General features: G+C 44.0%; 1 protein-coding gene across 2 annotated transcripts; it reads right to left on the bottom strand.

Moving 5' to 3' along the window:
• Window positions 1-1,144: 1,144 nt before the first annotated feature.
• Window positions 1,145-11,398, bottom strand: psmb7 (proteasome 20S subunit beta 7). Of its 2 annotated transcripts, XM_029253204.1 has the most exons (9): window positions 11,301-11,398; window positions 10,323-10,416; window positions 9,957-10,054; window positions 9,283-9,423; window positions 7,920-8,035; window positions 5,514-5,572; window positions 2,100-2,251; window positions 1,892-1,918; window positions 1,145-1,347 (listed from the first exon to the last, which is right to left on the bottom strand). In XM_029253204.1, exons 1-9 carry the CDS (start codon window positions 11,360-11,362, stop codon window positions 1,236-1,238), a joined length of 861 nt encoding a protein of 286 aa, XP_029109037.1. In that variant the 5' UTR covers window positions 11,363-11,398; the 3' UTR covers window positions 1,145-1,235. The 2 variants fall into 2 exon arrangements, with proteins under 2 accessions (XP_029109037.1, XP_029109038.1); XM_029253205.1 differs by lacking the exon at window positions 1,892-1,918 and having other exon boundaries at window positions 1,148-1,347.
• Window positions 11,399-14,414: the final 3,016 nt, after the last annotated feature.

Raw genomic sequence — 14,414 nt, 5'->3', positions numbered from 1 at the left:
TTGAATTTCTGGCTCTTTGCCATGAGGCCTTCAGATGTGACCTCTGACCTGGGGGTACAAAGCTCTTTGTTTTCTTCTGCCCTAACCTGAAGCGACAAGGCCGATGGGCAAAGAACAAAACTGGGTTTGAAACTGACATTCGCAGGACTCCCTTTTAAAGGTTAATATTGTAAACCACAAGGCATGTAAGACAAGTGATCCTCCTTTGCTATATCATACTCTAAATTACTGTATGTTCTCATTGCTCATTCATTTCATCAGTGCTCAGATTTATACCTCTCAGCTGCGACTGGGAGAACCAGTCTTGTGAAACGTTTGTCCTTTAGCAGCTAGCTGACAGCCTAAATAAAGCTGAAATTGCCAATTCCTGGTGTCTCACTGAATAAAGCACGGCACACCTCACAGCAAAACACAGCGACAGCACGTATCTTTGCCCCATGACTGAACAAATCCGAGTCACGACAAGCAGGCATATGCCTACCGTCCTCGGATCCTGACCTTTCTTCCTGATCAACTTCTGTCAAAGAACAGCAGAGCGCCAGACCATCAAGACAGCGGAGAAACACAGTCAAAAGCAAAAGGAGGGTCACTCCTGTCCCTGAATGGCGTAACACCACTACAGCACACCGGCTTTTACTGATTACTAGTTTATCAGTTACCTGACACTTCTCTCCAAAGCCACTTTACAGTGGGAGCTCTGTACGCTAAGGAACTTACTGACTTACCCATTCATATATCAGGGTAATTTTACTGTATTCCTTCAGTCCAAGTACCTTGATCAAGGGCAACTACAGCAGGTGGGATTCAAACCTCTAGGTTACAAAGCAACTCTTCTGACCACTCTACCCCTCCTTCCCAAACAAGCAGAAGATAGGAGTGACAGGAATGTGCATCGGCAAGTGTGCCAGCTGTACCACAATAATATGTACCCTACTGCAGGAAGGGTAAAAACTAATGCGATAATGCTCAGAGACCTTAGAGGTGACCATCTACAACAGGGATGTGGTGCTACACTGTAGTCTACTTGGAATCACAGAGTCCATCTATGTAACTCCAACTTGCGTGGCCCCTGCAGAGCATCAAATGACCTCCCCCAGGAGATAACATCCTCAAAGGCCAAGTTCATAACATGTTTTTATTGTAAACCAAGGAGCAAACAAACCACTTCCACATCAGGGTGGGGGGGCAGGGTACAATTACAAATGGAACAGAACATGGGGGGCTGCTGGGTCCACTCAGGAGGTGTCCATGGTCTGTACCGTCTCCTCAACCACCTCCAGGTCTAGCGGGGTTACGGCTTTTGTCAGGATGCCGGTCGTCCCCTGCTTGTAGCGGTAACTTCCGGCCCTGAACGGGAAAGAAGCGGGAGGAGCATTATTCACAACTTCTGTCCCACGGTAAAACACAGTAACTATATTGTCTCTGGATTGCTGTCCTGATATTAATAATTAATTTATTCATTCAGTCGGCTTTTCTCCATAGTATCTTATACTGTAAGGTTTGTACACTAAGCTGCTTACACTGATTTACCCATTTATACAGTAGAGTAATTTTTACTACATCAGTTCGTCGCCGCTACCTTGATCAAGGGTACTACAGCAGGAGACAAGATCTGAACTTGGGTCCTCCAGTTGAAAGATGACGGCTCTAACCACAACGCTGTTTAGCAGGCATGGTCAAATGACCCATGTTCCACTCACATGGGAGCCATTTAGTCACATGCAGGAAGTCACTCGGTTAAACCCAGTTAATGAAAGCGAAAATAAGACAGGGTGGCACATGGGTTAAACGGGCTCCAGAACACACACGTTAGAGATGAACAGGCAGCAAACTAAGACAGAGACAGTGGGGAAACTAGAGCACTTCAAACCGGCATCAGCTCTTTACTCACTCGGGTCGTGCTTCGAGCTCAGTGGGTCTTCAAACAAAACGGGCATATTGATTAATCACAGAGCCGTTTGGCAAAAAAAAACGATCCATCAAAAGGAATGCTCCAGGTGTGTGTCACGATTTGGTTAAAGACACACAAGAGAGCACATATGATGCTGCATACGGACCAGTGTGAGTCGAACCCACGGGGCAGGGGAGGGGTGCCTTACCTTGTGCCCTTCTTGTTGGGCTCGTCGTGGGGCCGCAGGTAGTCCACCTTGCCCTTGGTGATGACGCACACGTCAATGTTGCTCCCGGAACCCAGGTCGTTAAAGATTCCGGCTGCAATGGCGTCACGCACCAGCTGCTTCGCTTCTTCCTCCTGAAACGCAGTCAAGATAGGGTCAGGCAAACACACGTCCTAAATTCCTAACCTGCCCAAAGTCGCATCAATGTTCACCACTTTCCTCAAAGTGCACCCATAACCACAACAGCACAACTAGTGGTAAGAGCTGTTGCACCGAGATCTAAAGGTCACAGGTCCAAATCCCAGCTCCTGCTGTACCATCATTGATTGAGCTTCTTACCCTGAACTGATACAGTGAAAATTACCCTGCTGTCTAAATTGGTAAACTGTCACTTGAGAACTGAAAGATGACTGGGGAAAGTGCGAGGACCCCCTCTGCTGGCAGCAGGAGAACTGCACATGGATGCTGCGCCACACATCAGACCCCACTTCCCTTTTGACACAATCATCTTTAGGCTATTCAAGATGAATGCACTGTGTGGCTCCACAGCCTGGTACTTTACTATGGGGCCTCAAGGGATGCTGCTGCTGCTACCGACAAACAAACACCAGAAACTTGGGGAAAATTAATCAATTTAGCTAGGACGCCGAGACACCCATTCTCCTTTGTTCGGTGAGCCACACACAATTCGACACTGAGAATGTGTGTGTGCGTGAGTGTGTGTCAAGTGCATCGAGCGATCGATGTTTAGGGAGAAAACTGAGCCAATTATTTTCAGCTTAATGGTCTCTGAGGGGGGGTGGGGGTGGAACAAAACGCAGAGGAATAAAGCATTGTGGGTGATCGACCCCCCCCGCAGCTGCTGTCACATTAAATCCCAGCAGCTCCAACCATCCGCTGGATCTCAGCTGGGACGGGGGCGGGGTGGAAGAAACCGCTGCTCCTTAAGTGTCTTCGTAACAGAATGTTCTAGATCATGCAATGTTCTTGCCCTGTGAACTGAGTGCTACTGCTGAAAACCAACTGATCTGTTTGTTCTCAAAAACACCCAGTATTACAGCACTAGGGCAGGAGCGGACTGGGGTGGGAGTGGGGTACAAAGGGACCAACACCCCCCCCAATGACCAGTTAGGGCCTAAAGCAGCATCTCACCATCCACCATTTACCAGAGTAAATACATTTAAAGATATTTTGTGTGTGGCATGGCTGTGCGGCATCCAGTGAATCGATACACATTCGCAGAGCTGGGGATCCTGGGAGACTGCGCCTTGTGCAAAATCTAACCACAGCCAACTAGGGCTGAAGGGGGATGCACAAGGGTCCGAGAGCAGGACAGGAGATAACTGCCAACCTGGGAAGATATCAGGAAAAAGAGACTTTGAGCTCTGAAATCAGCCATCACCACTTCTCCAGAACAAGGTCATGGTGGCCTCGAGTTTATTCTGGAAGCACTGGGTGTGAGGCAGGGTGCTTAGAGGATGGGACGCCAATTCATCACAAGTTCACTCACACTATAGGCCACCAAGAATTTCCAGTTCACCAGAAACATGTCTTTGGATTGTGAGAAGAAACCAGAGCACCTGGAATAAATCCACACTTTTTCCACTACAAAGTTCACAAATACCACAACAGGAAATTACACTTCTGTACCAACACCACTAAGTGCTGATCCCACAAACCCATGATTGACCGGGGTAAAGAAGGTCACAACTTTTCCTCATAAATCCCTCAATTACTTCAAATTATAGATAGTATATAATAAAAAGGACCAGAACAAGACGTGCATATTGTGCATCATCTCACACTGAATTTATAACTTGCTATGCTAATTTTCAAGGCGGATCTTTTCACTGCTGATACAGAGCACACACAGCGGACACACAAACTTGAACGGTGTCTTTCTTGCTTTTACGCCACTCTCCACGCCCCTCGCACCTCTGCGTCGTGTTGAGCAGAGACAAAAAGCCCTCTCTAAGCAGCATGTGGCTCAGCCATCCGGCCCCGACAGGTTACACCAGATGGGTGAGAGATTTACCCACAATCCTCGGGGAACAGCAGGACAACACCGTGCAGTTTTCCGCTGCTTGTCTTAAATATCAAAGGAAGAGCGGGGACTTTTCTTTTTAACTTTTCCGACAAACACACAGCATATATAAAAATAAAATAAAAGGAAGTTGTAAGCAGGACTGGAGGGCAAAGTAATACAGAGAATGGAGAAAGAGGAGATGGGCAGATGGTGCTTCCGGGTGATGTGCAGCAGCAGCAGGACACAGAGTGGCCCTTTAGCTCCCCCTGCAGGTGGCTCTGTCAACTGTGCCTGCGGGCTGAGCGGTTTGGAGCGCTCTGGACCTGCGGCAACAACGCCACGTCGACACCTTACACAGCAAGTCCCCATTAGAGGCTCAAACACTTCATTAAGGGTGCCTGCTGTCTGCCGAGGCAGACAGGTCCCCCTGGGACTCCAAGGAATGCCGACAGCAACAGAACAAACAACAGTCGCCCGTCTTCAAATGAATGCTAATTTTTTTCATTTAAAAAACAAAAAACTTTGTTCATATATTGATGCGCTCTGTGTTCAACTTCAATGGCGCAAGTGATATAGTGGAGAAAGGAGGAAGCCCCCGTTATACTGCTGCTCCCTCCTCTCCCGAATGGCATTCAAATGCAGCTTTCATTAGCCGGGCATTAATTAGCCTCCTCGCTCTGATTTGCAAGTCAATAGGTGCGGCTGGAGGACAGGCAGCCTTTGAGCTCCGCCCCTGTGATCTGCCCGTCTCGCGGACACCCTGGCCCTCAACCGGGCCTTCCTGACAATTAGCACAAAAAGGGATTAATGTTCCACCTCGGCAATACATTATTCATGGTTTCGCACCACGACGTTTCAATAAATCATCCTGCCCCGGCAGGAAGGCCTCCAGCGCCCCCGCCTGCTCCCCTTGCAAACGAAACGCAGGTCGAGACGGCCTTGGTGTGCTCCTGATCTGTCTGGAGTGCCGTTTTAAACTTCTCGTGATGGAAGTGTGCAGAGATCCCAAGTTATTAATGATGCCATCCGGTGTGTTGGCCAGAGCTCCACTCATGCAGGTCAACGGTCGCATCTCCAGTTAACCGAAGTTCCATGGCCCGGTAAAGTTTAACCCTGGACACCAATTAGAGGCCTCTAAACTTGCTGGTGACCAGAAATGATCAGGTGAGGAGTTCCACCTAGTGGGGATATACCAGAGGCTCCAGCACCCCCCCACCCCAAGAGGAACCCAGACTGCAATTAACATTACTGATTTCAATGGTCACCTTTCAGCTTCGCCACATCTGTCACCACAGGACATGTTTCCACGATTTATGGTGACTTCCATTTTTAAAAAGTTATTATATATCATTAACAGACACAGCACTCACCTCCATGTCTGGTTTGTAACGGTCTTCAAATACTGCCATAGCTGCTAGAGACCCAGACCCTGAAATCGAGAAGAAATGTTTATATGTTAATTATCATACACCCCTTATATTTTCACAGAAAATCTTGTCATCTGCAACACTTCAATAAACTTCAATTCTAAGTGTTCCCTTTGCATGGCTATGCATTACATTTACTTTTACTCATTTAGCAGATACTTTTCTCCAAAGTGACTTCCAACGAACTGTGTAGTGTCATCAGCCCACACACCTTATTCACCAAGGTGATTTCACTGCTAGATACACTACTTACAATGGGTCATTCATCCATACATCAGTGGAACATATTCTCTCTGTCACACACTATGGGTGAACCTAAACAGCATGTTTTTGGACTGCGGGAGGAAACCAGAGCACCCAGAGAATACCCATGAAGACATGGGGAGAACATGCAAACTCCACATAGACTGAGCGTGGATTGAACCCACGCTCACACCATCCAGGCGCTGTGAGACAGCAGTGCTACTTGGTGTGGTACTGTGCCGCCCGAATGCAGAAAGCTTGGCTGTTTCTACACTTGCAAAAAATACATACAACATATGTCAATTTTTAGAAAAGTATCTAGTAAATTAATGAATGTACATAACCTATTGTAGCATCCCCTCTGGAGCTACTGAAGGCAGGGTTCCAGGAAAATGCTCTTTATTGAACAAATACATGTCTCTTCAATAGCAGACAGTCCTACAAGTGCAATACATGCAAACCTATGAGCCCATGAACCGGGGTTTGATCTTTTGACCTCTCTAAACTGGTGAACTGGAAGCAGCAAACGGAAGAAAGAACTACATTTACATTTATTCACTTCGACGCTTTACCAAGGTGACTTACGCTGCTAGATACACCACGGGTCACTCATCCATACATCAGTGAAACACACTCTCTCTGTGTCACTCACAAACTATTGCTCAGCATCTCAGCACAAACTCGACATGTAGCACAGTGTTTCAAAGAAAAATATTTTTCTACGAGAACAGATTCAAGTTGGTTGGGATCACAGCAGAACCTTGATAAATTAGATAAAGTCCCCCCCAGTGACAGAGGTTGTAACTAAGTTCAAAACAAATTGGAAATAGAAATAACACCCATCTGAGGCAGCACGTTTTCTTTTGCTCCACATGCGGTCCATGACCAATAAGCCCCCCAGTTTATTTTTATGCATGCATATCATGATGTGACCCCCTTTCTTGTTCGTGAAACATTCTGAGCCACGTGGTATGATCTTGCGCTGTTTGCTGTAATCACATTTGTCCTTTGTCAGCACAAGCTCTTTACCGCCACCGCCTCACTCCTGAGTAAGCAGCAAACGTCTCCTAGGAGCTGCAGGAAGTGTTTGCCGGGGGTTTTCGGCTTTCTTTCTCAACCTCCCATCCCATTCACCCCCCCGGTGTCCCCAGTCTAGCTCCCCTTTGTCAGCAGCTGTACTCCGGCACTGTCTTTTCTTTTTTTTTTTATTGTGAATTATTAAATTCAGGGAACCTGGGGAAGGGGGGGGGGGGACTGTTTCTTGCCAACAAAAGGACTTAGTTGTACTCCACTTACATGTAAAGCAAGATTAAATATTTAAAAGAAATGTAAAATAAACCATGTCAGCAGATTACTTCTTGTAAAAGAAGTTAATGTAATTTAACAAAGCCGGAGGCTTACTATTGTACCACATCACAGACTCACTGGAAACAATGTACCGTTTACTTTGTAAAATAACTTGCAATCAAATGTTAGAGAGGATGCCATTCGGCTCCTCACTTAAAATACATTTCAATAAAGCAGATTACTTCCCAGATTAAAAAGACAAAGCAGAGAGATATGCAATTAATGCTTTTGAGAAATTACTTCTGAGCCCTTAACCAACAGTGGCCTCTAGTGGAGATGTTCTGTCAAGACCAGACACTGCTCTTCTAATGACACAACCTGCCACCAAAACTGTCTTGTGTTTAGTCACTTAGGGATGTTTGATGAAGCAGTACAAAGATGTCCTGACTGCCCCCTGCCATACCCAGTAAGGCAGTAAGTCTGCAGTGAACCTGTCCAACACCCTCCACACAGGTACAGGTGTATCTGCTGTCCCCTCATTACGGTCCTTTCTTGAACCACCAGCACCTAACGTTAAGTTCCTGCTGAATTTTCATTCCATAACAGCTGGACAGCACATTATTACTGAGTATTCTTATTCACAAAAAAAAAAAAAAAAAGAAAAATAATTAACCAGTGTTGACAGATGGGTCATCACACAACTCTCAGATGTAAAAATTCAGCAGACCTGCATCCTCAAAGCAGACATTCCCTGCAACCAGCGTGGATCAAGAACCAACTGCGACTGGGAACAAAAGGAAGGACGAAGCAGGTGCTCACCCATGGTCACATAGGGAAGCTTGTCGGTGGAGCCATGGGGATAAATGCTGTACAGATGGGGTCCCAGGCAGTCCACACCCCCCAGCACCAGGGCAGCACCGATGTACCCCTGGTACCTGTTGGATAAGGAAAATTATGGTACTCACAACATGCAGAGAAAACCATGTCGGCTCAGTCTAAATAATACTAAATATCAGGAAATCTCTACATTTCTGTCGTTGTTTAAAACCCAGAGACAGAAAGAAAAAAACAATGTAACAATGACAGCGACGTTCTTCATGAGTCACAAAGGAATCATTTATATAATTTTATATATGCGTATACACCAAAAATACTCCGTCGGCAGACCATTTCTTCGCTTTCAAGCAAAACACACTGCTTAAACTATATTAAAAATGTCCTTTACTATGTGTGAGCCACAGTTTAGAGTCCTCCTAGACAGAAAGAAGCATTATTGCTATTATTGTAGACCCAATATAACGCGTTTCAATACAACGTGGGATTGCATATAATGCAATCAGAGCTTGGACCCCAATTTTTTTTTGATAAATTCCTTTCCACGTTTCAAACATCGGTGGTTCCCAAACACTTCTGAAAGTCAAAAGGGAACGTTACGCAATATAGTGATTAGTACAACACAGACCTACAGTGGAAAATAAAAATTTTTGACATTTTGTAAAAAAAATAAAAAAAATAAAAAAACCTTTTGAAGGATACCTGGTACATCTATTTTGTTTTTGTCACTTATGTTATAAAGCCTTTTATTTCCGCAATCTTTTGTTGTAACTTTGCTCTATTGCTCCAAAGAAGCACAGCTTTAAATTGCTCAGATGACGGCATACTCCCAACACCTAAAGTGACTGAGACTCTAGCAGGCACAAATACTGCACTTCAATAGCTAGACTCTGAAAATGGACAGGATTCACATCCTGAAGTCCATCACTGAAATAGCAAAAAAAAAAAAAAACCATGAGACAACAAAACAGTCCACCCTACACTTTTTTAAACTAAAATTACTAAGTAATGAGTTTACTTCATTTACTCATACAAAACAACTTTGTAGAATCCTAGTCATTTCCACAATGAGTCAGTTTTCGTTGTAAATTTCTGTAATTAAATAATTTGTAACTGCATTTAATGTTACAGAACTTATAACATGTTGATACTCTGGTTCATTACATTGTGGTTAATCAATAAAAAATAATTCTTCAATTGCACTTTACTCAGTGTTATTAGTAATTATGAAGTATGCATGCTGTGACGTATCATTTATTTTTGCTCACAAACATGCGTAATCTCTACTTCGCGCGCGCGCACACACACACACACACACACACACACACACACACACAGAAAGGTGTACCTGAAAAGCATCTGTTTAAGCATGCGGTTGGCTGTGGCTACGCGCGGCAGGCGTCCAGTGGACAGAGAGTGCAGCTCCAAATTTGATGATATGATCTGAGTTGTCATCTCTGTGTCTGCAGCTGTCCCGGCACCACAGCAACTATATGTCACAGCACAACCGGTAAGAAGTGGCAGAGAGCCTCAGCTGTACTGTAGCTTTGGTACTAGTGCATGATAGAACACTTCTAGAAATCACTTTTACTGGCAAGGAATAAAACAACTTCAGCGTCCCGTCTCATTACTTAACAATTCTTTATCTGGGAGATGCTTTTCAAGAAAGTGCCATACATCTCAGAGTGCGTATCAACAATAGACAAAGAGCTACAGACACAAGATTATCGATGCACAGCTTGTGTGTTTGACACCACCAAATTGCTGGTTCATATCCCTCAAGTAGCTGCCTATAGAAGTGACATTCAAGTAGCAAATACATAGATGATCATAGCAGATGGTGTTGGACTCATTTTGTATTTATAACAAGGCAAACATTTCTATATACTTAAACAGCTTTAATTCTTTCTGTATTTGTGTTTTACAACCAAGCAAAGAGTACAAAAGAAAAATTCCTATACAGGCATGGTTACTCAACCAAACAAAATGTGATGAAAATCAGAGAAGTGTGCTGAGACTTACTAGATGTTGGGAGAAATGTAATGTATCTTGGAGCAGTTCTTGTCGGCCACCACCATTCCTTCTGTGGCCCGGGTGTCAGCACCAAGAACAACCCCATCCTTCCAAGGAAAAAGCAGCAGTATTATACACTGATTACAGCAAAACAATGTTGGCTAGTTGAATCACAAAACTGCAATGTTTTTTTTTTTTTTTCTCTTTCTTAAAGCATGTCAGAAACATTACAATTCAAAATGTTATAAACTTGGCCAACTGACCAGTTGTCGAACAAGTGTAAAAATAAAACAATTCAAAAGTTTATGAGCATCACAGAGGAACGATATGGTCGAAAAAGGCCGTTTAAACATGTCTCTTTTAGCAGGTGTTCACCTTGTAAACCACCCCACAGATTGTAGTGCCCGTTTTCCTGGCCGCAGGAACACTGCGCTCTAGTTTGGCGAGTTCCGCTTCCAGCAGAACATTCCTGAAAAACATTTAATATTTCCACATTCAAAATGAACATAAGTCATGGAGACAGATCAAATTCATATAATACTTAAAATCTTGGGACATAATAATAAGTAGTTAATTCGGTTAAAAGATGGCATCTGTGGACTTGTGCGTAAGAAGCTCAGAGTCTGGAAAATTAAGAACTGGTTTAAATCATAAACACTGTTATAATACATATCTATACAAAGAAATACTACTTCTATAATTCCTTTGTAAATATTTCGATTAAGCATGCAGAAATATGAAATTCCATCCCCAAGACCTCAAATCTCCACCGCTGAGTCATCTTCTTGTGCGACTGTCTATTTAAATTGAGATAACCGTGTGGATTAAACAAAAATACAAACGCAAAATTCAGAACCGCCAGTACCACAACTAAAACAACCACCTGGCATTTTGAAATAAGTAAGATCTTTTTTTAAAAAAAACTATTCAGAAGCTGAAAATGTAAAACAAATCCACTGACAATAAAACTGACAGCCCGGCCGGCCTTGCTTGTTCGCATGATCATGATGAGGTCTAAGTCCACAGAATTGCACATAAAAAAAAGGTAAACATTATATATCAAATTAATCTGTGGAGCGCGGAGAGATTGACCGAATATTTATAATTATGAATTAAACCATTTACTCGGTGAAAAATGTGAAGAACGAGGATTTTTCCACTGTGAGCACCCTGAATTCCCTGAGTCATCCCGGCTCCAACAGGCGGGCCGCCGAGTCCCGGTCCCCCCGAAAAGCTCAATTCTGCGGTGTCTAGTTTCCCCGGAGAGCCCGGAAAGGCGCTTTTCTGGGCTCTAACCGCTTCCCGGACGCGTCTCGACTACAGCTTGATACCTCTTTCGATTTTAATTCATACCTTCTACAGTAGTCGAAACTGAAACCACCGCACGGAGCCTGGCACACGGACAGCGTCGCCATCTTCACTGCGCCATGAAGCCGCTTCCGGGAAGTGCGGCCGGCTCGAGCCCAAGCCACGCCTCCGGTGTCACGTCTTTTCCCTTCCGAACTCCTGGGACCTACTCTAAACGAAGCTCCAGTCAAATCATTTTCCACGCTTTCCTTCTATAGATAAATAGCTGGCCGCGCACAGTATTAGGTTTTAAACTGCGTAAATCAGCCTCGGGAGTCATACGTTTTTTTTGTTTTACGTGTTCTCCCAGCAGCGAGAGTTCCGCCACCTAAGAGTTTAAAACCGTTCGTCCGGAGTCACACTTTTTTTTGTCTTCCGGGCTTCCTGACTGCAGACATATTCTCAACAGGCCCACAGAGCAGGAAGTCTAGCTCAGTTGACAATATAGGATATGGCCTTGTATTTGCTCGTTTTTTCATGGCTGTAGTTGGTGGAGTGACACAATGTTCACCTCTCTGACCTCCAAGAGGAGCTGCTGCTCTTTATTCTTTGATGATGTTGTTAAGTGCCCTTGAGTTGCAGTCAACTCTTGTTGACCGCACGAGTTCTTCTAAAGGTCTGTCCTCTCTTCATGTCTTCAGTGTTAAAAGGGTTGTTGTCCACTGTCAGTCTGATTAAATCCCACCATCTGGTTGTTGCTTCTTCTTTTCTTCTTTTGCTTCAAACCATCACTGTGTTTTTACGAGAATCCAGTTTTCTCAAGATGAGTCCAAAGTATGGTAGCTTTAGTCCCATCTTTCATGCTTCTGCAGAGTTTTGGCCTGAGCTGATCCAACTGTTTTCCTGACTCCATGGTGTCCTTGAAGGTCTCCAACAGCAGAGTTCAACGCAGAGCCTGTTCTTCCTGTCCTTTGATTTACAGCTTCCATCCATACAGTATTATGGAAAATACCACTGACCTAATAATTCTGACCTTTGTTCTTGTAGAGGCCTCAGTGCATTTGAGGACCTTTTCTGGATCTTTTCATATTTCCAGAAGTATCACAGAGCAGTGGTAGGAGAATCCATGGTAACCAATGACAGGGATGAGAGAGGAGATGTAGATGGAAAAGAGTAGGGGTCCCAGCACTGAGCTCTGCGGAACACCAGTTGAGAGAGGCTGAGGGGAAGATCAGAAGCCCCGCCAAACCACTAGGTCGGATCTACTTAATAGGTCGGATTCAAACCGTCTCAGTGTGGTTCATTTGATGCAAGCTGTCCAAGAGAGGAGAGCAGAACCCGATGGTTGACAGCGTTGAATGCTCGAGAAAGATCGAGGAGAGAGAGGCCGCTGTAGCTGACTGGAGAGCCTCTGGCGCTTCCAGGAGCGCTGTGTTGGTGGAATCTCCAGCTTTGAATCAGACTGATACCCATCAAGGATGTTGTCCTTGGTGAGGAATGCAGACAGCTGATCACAGGTTGCTCATTCCAGGGTTTTTGACAGAAAGGGGAGGAGGGAGACTGGCCTGTCATTCTGGACTGAGCCTGGATCCAAAGAGGGTTTCTTTAACAGCCTTGTATGGGAAATATGTTGTTTCATCTTTAAGATACAAGATAAAATGTTTAAAATATCTTTATCTCAATCACTAGACATGTATGCAAGTTAAAACTATCTTTAAGAAGGTTTTATGTGAAATTTGAAATTAAAAAGGAAGCAACTGTACTCCCGGTTTTTAAATAGCTGCTGTAGGCAGTTTCTTAGTGCTTGCATGGAGCTTTGTTGAAACCCCCTGCTAAAGAACATAAAGAAACGTACATTTTATATTGGCATTTCTGCTAGAACTCAAAGGTGATGACCTTGGTGTGAGTTTACTATTAGCGGATTACTTCTGCATCCTTGGGTTTGCAAGATGGGGCCTCAGTGATGATTTTCCCAGAAAAGGCGAAGAGATTCTTGAACAATGACTGCATGGCTGCAAGAGCCAACATGCTGTTAAGATATTGGGTGTGTGTATGTGTGTGAAAAGAGAGAGCATTAACGAGTGAACAGGAGAGGATGAATGCTTTTGTGGAAGTACTCTGTTCTTTTCAAGCAAGATGCAGATGCCACTTTTCATGATTTTTTTTTTCTCTTGATGTCTTTTGTCACCATGAGCTTTCACAACAAAATATCTGTTAAAAATCTGCATCAGAAAACCAAAGATCCAGGTAAAATTAAAATATTTGATGAACTGACCATCAAACTTTTGATTATCTTGGACAGATGGGCAAAAATTTTCACAGTGTTTTCTTTGCTATCTATCTTGGGCCAGCAGATGGCATAGTGGTTAGAGCTGCCACCTTGCAGAAAAGGATCTAAGATCAAATCTCTGTTCCTGCCGTAGTACCACTGATCAAGGTACCTACCCTGAACTGATGCAGTAAAAATGACCCTGCTTCATAACTGAGTAAATATTGAACGTAGAATAAAAATATATGTCGCTTTGGACAAAAGCATCACGTAAATTAATAAACAATATGCTGTGATTTCTCCAAAGGAAGATGAGGATGCGGGTGACAATCCGGCTTCGCTCATGCAACCCACCTCTGTTCTGTAAGATCCACGCATTCGCCATGCTGACTCATCAGCTGTCATGCTCAAGAGCTTTTCCAAGACCTGACAAGACACATTTCCCCCTTGTCCTACTGAGTGGTGGAGTGTTAATGAGTCGCACTTCACTCACCATCAGCGTGAGTCAACCATAATCAGCTCACAGTGCCGCACAGCTTGGCACCGAACACAAACACGTGTGGGAGCCTCTCAGTAGCGGAAATCAAAGGAAAATGTACAATAAATGAAAACAAGTATTGGAGGAAAGAGCAGAGGCCTTTTTTATTCTTCCAGCTCTTTTCCTCCTATGGATCATATTTCAGGCAGTTGATGCCCTTGACAGCTTATAGACATTATGCAATGAATAAGATGTTCGCACTCATTAATACAGCTAATGGTCATACGCTGTGGAGGTCAACTGTCAGAACAGAGCACTGCTCCTTAAGCCTTTAAGAAGAATATTATACTGTCATGTACCTGAAAATGTACTTTAATGTGATTTTTAAACAACTAGCTTACAAAAAAATGAACTATAAGAAATTTCTTTGATT

Source organism: Scleropages formosus, chromosome 6 (genome assembly GCF_900964775.1).
Source record: "Scleropages formosus chromosome 6, fSclFor1.1, whole genome shotgun sequence".
Taxonomy (NCBI): domain Eukaryota; kingdom Metazoa; phylum Chordata; class Actinopteri; order Osteoglossiformes; family Osteoglossidae; genus Scleropages; species Scleropages formosus.
Note: the sequence above shows the minus strand (reverse complement) of the source record. Positions and strands in the feature narration are given on the sequence as shown.

Coding starts and splice junctions, on each gene's coding strand:
- psmb7 (XM_029253204.1), bottom strand. CDS start 11,362: ATGGCGACGCTGTCCGTGTGCCAGGCTCCGTGCGGTGGTTTCAGTTTC. Junction 10,055..10,322: donor TCTGTGGGGTGGTTTACAAG/GTGAACACCTGC, acceptor TTTCCTTGGAAG/GATGGGGTTGTTCTTGGTGC. Junction 5,573..7,919: donor GCTTCCCTATGTGACCATGG/GTGAGCACCTGC, acceptor TCTCGATTTCAG/GGTCTGGGTCTCTAGCAGCT.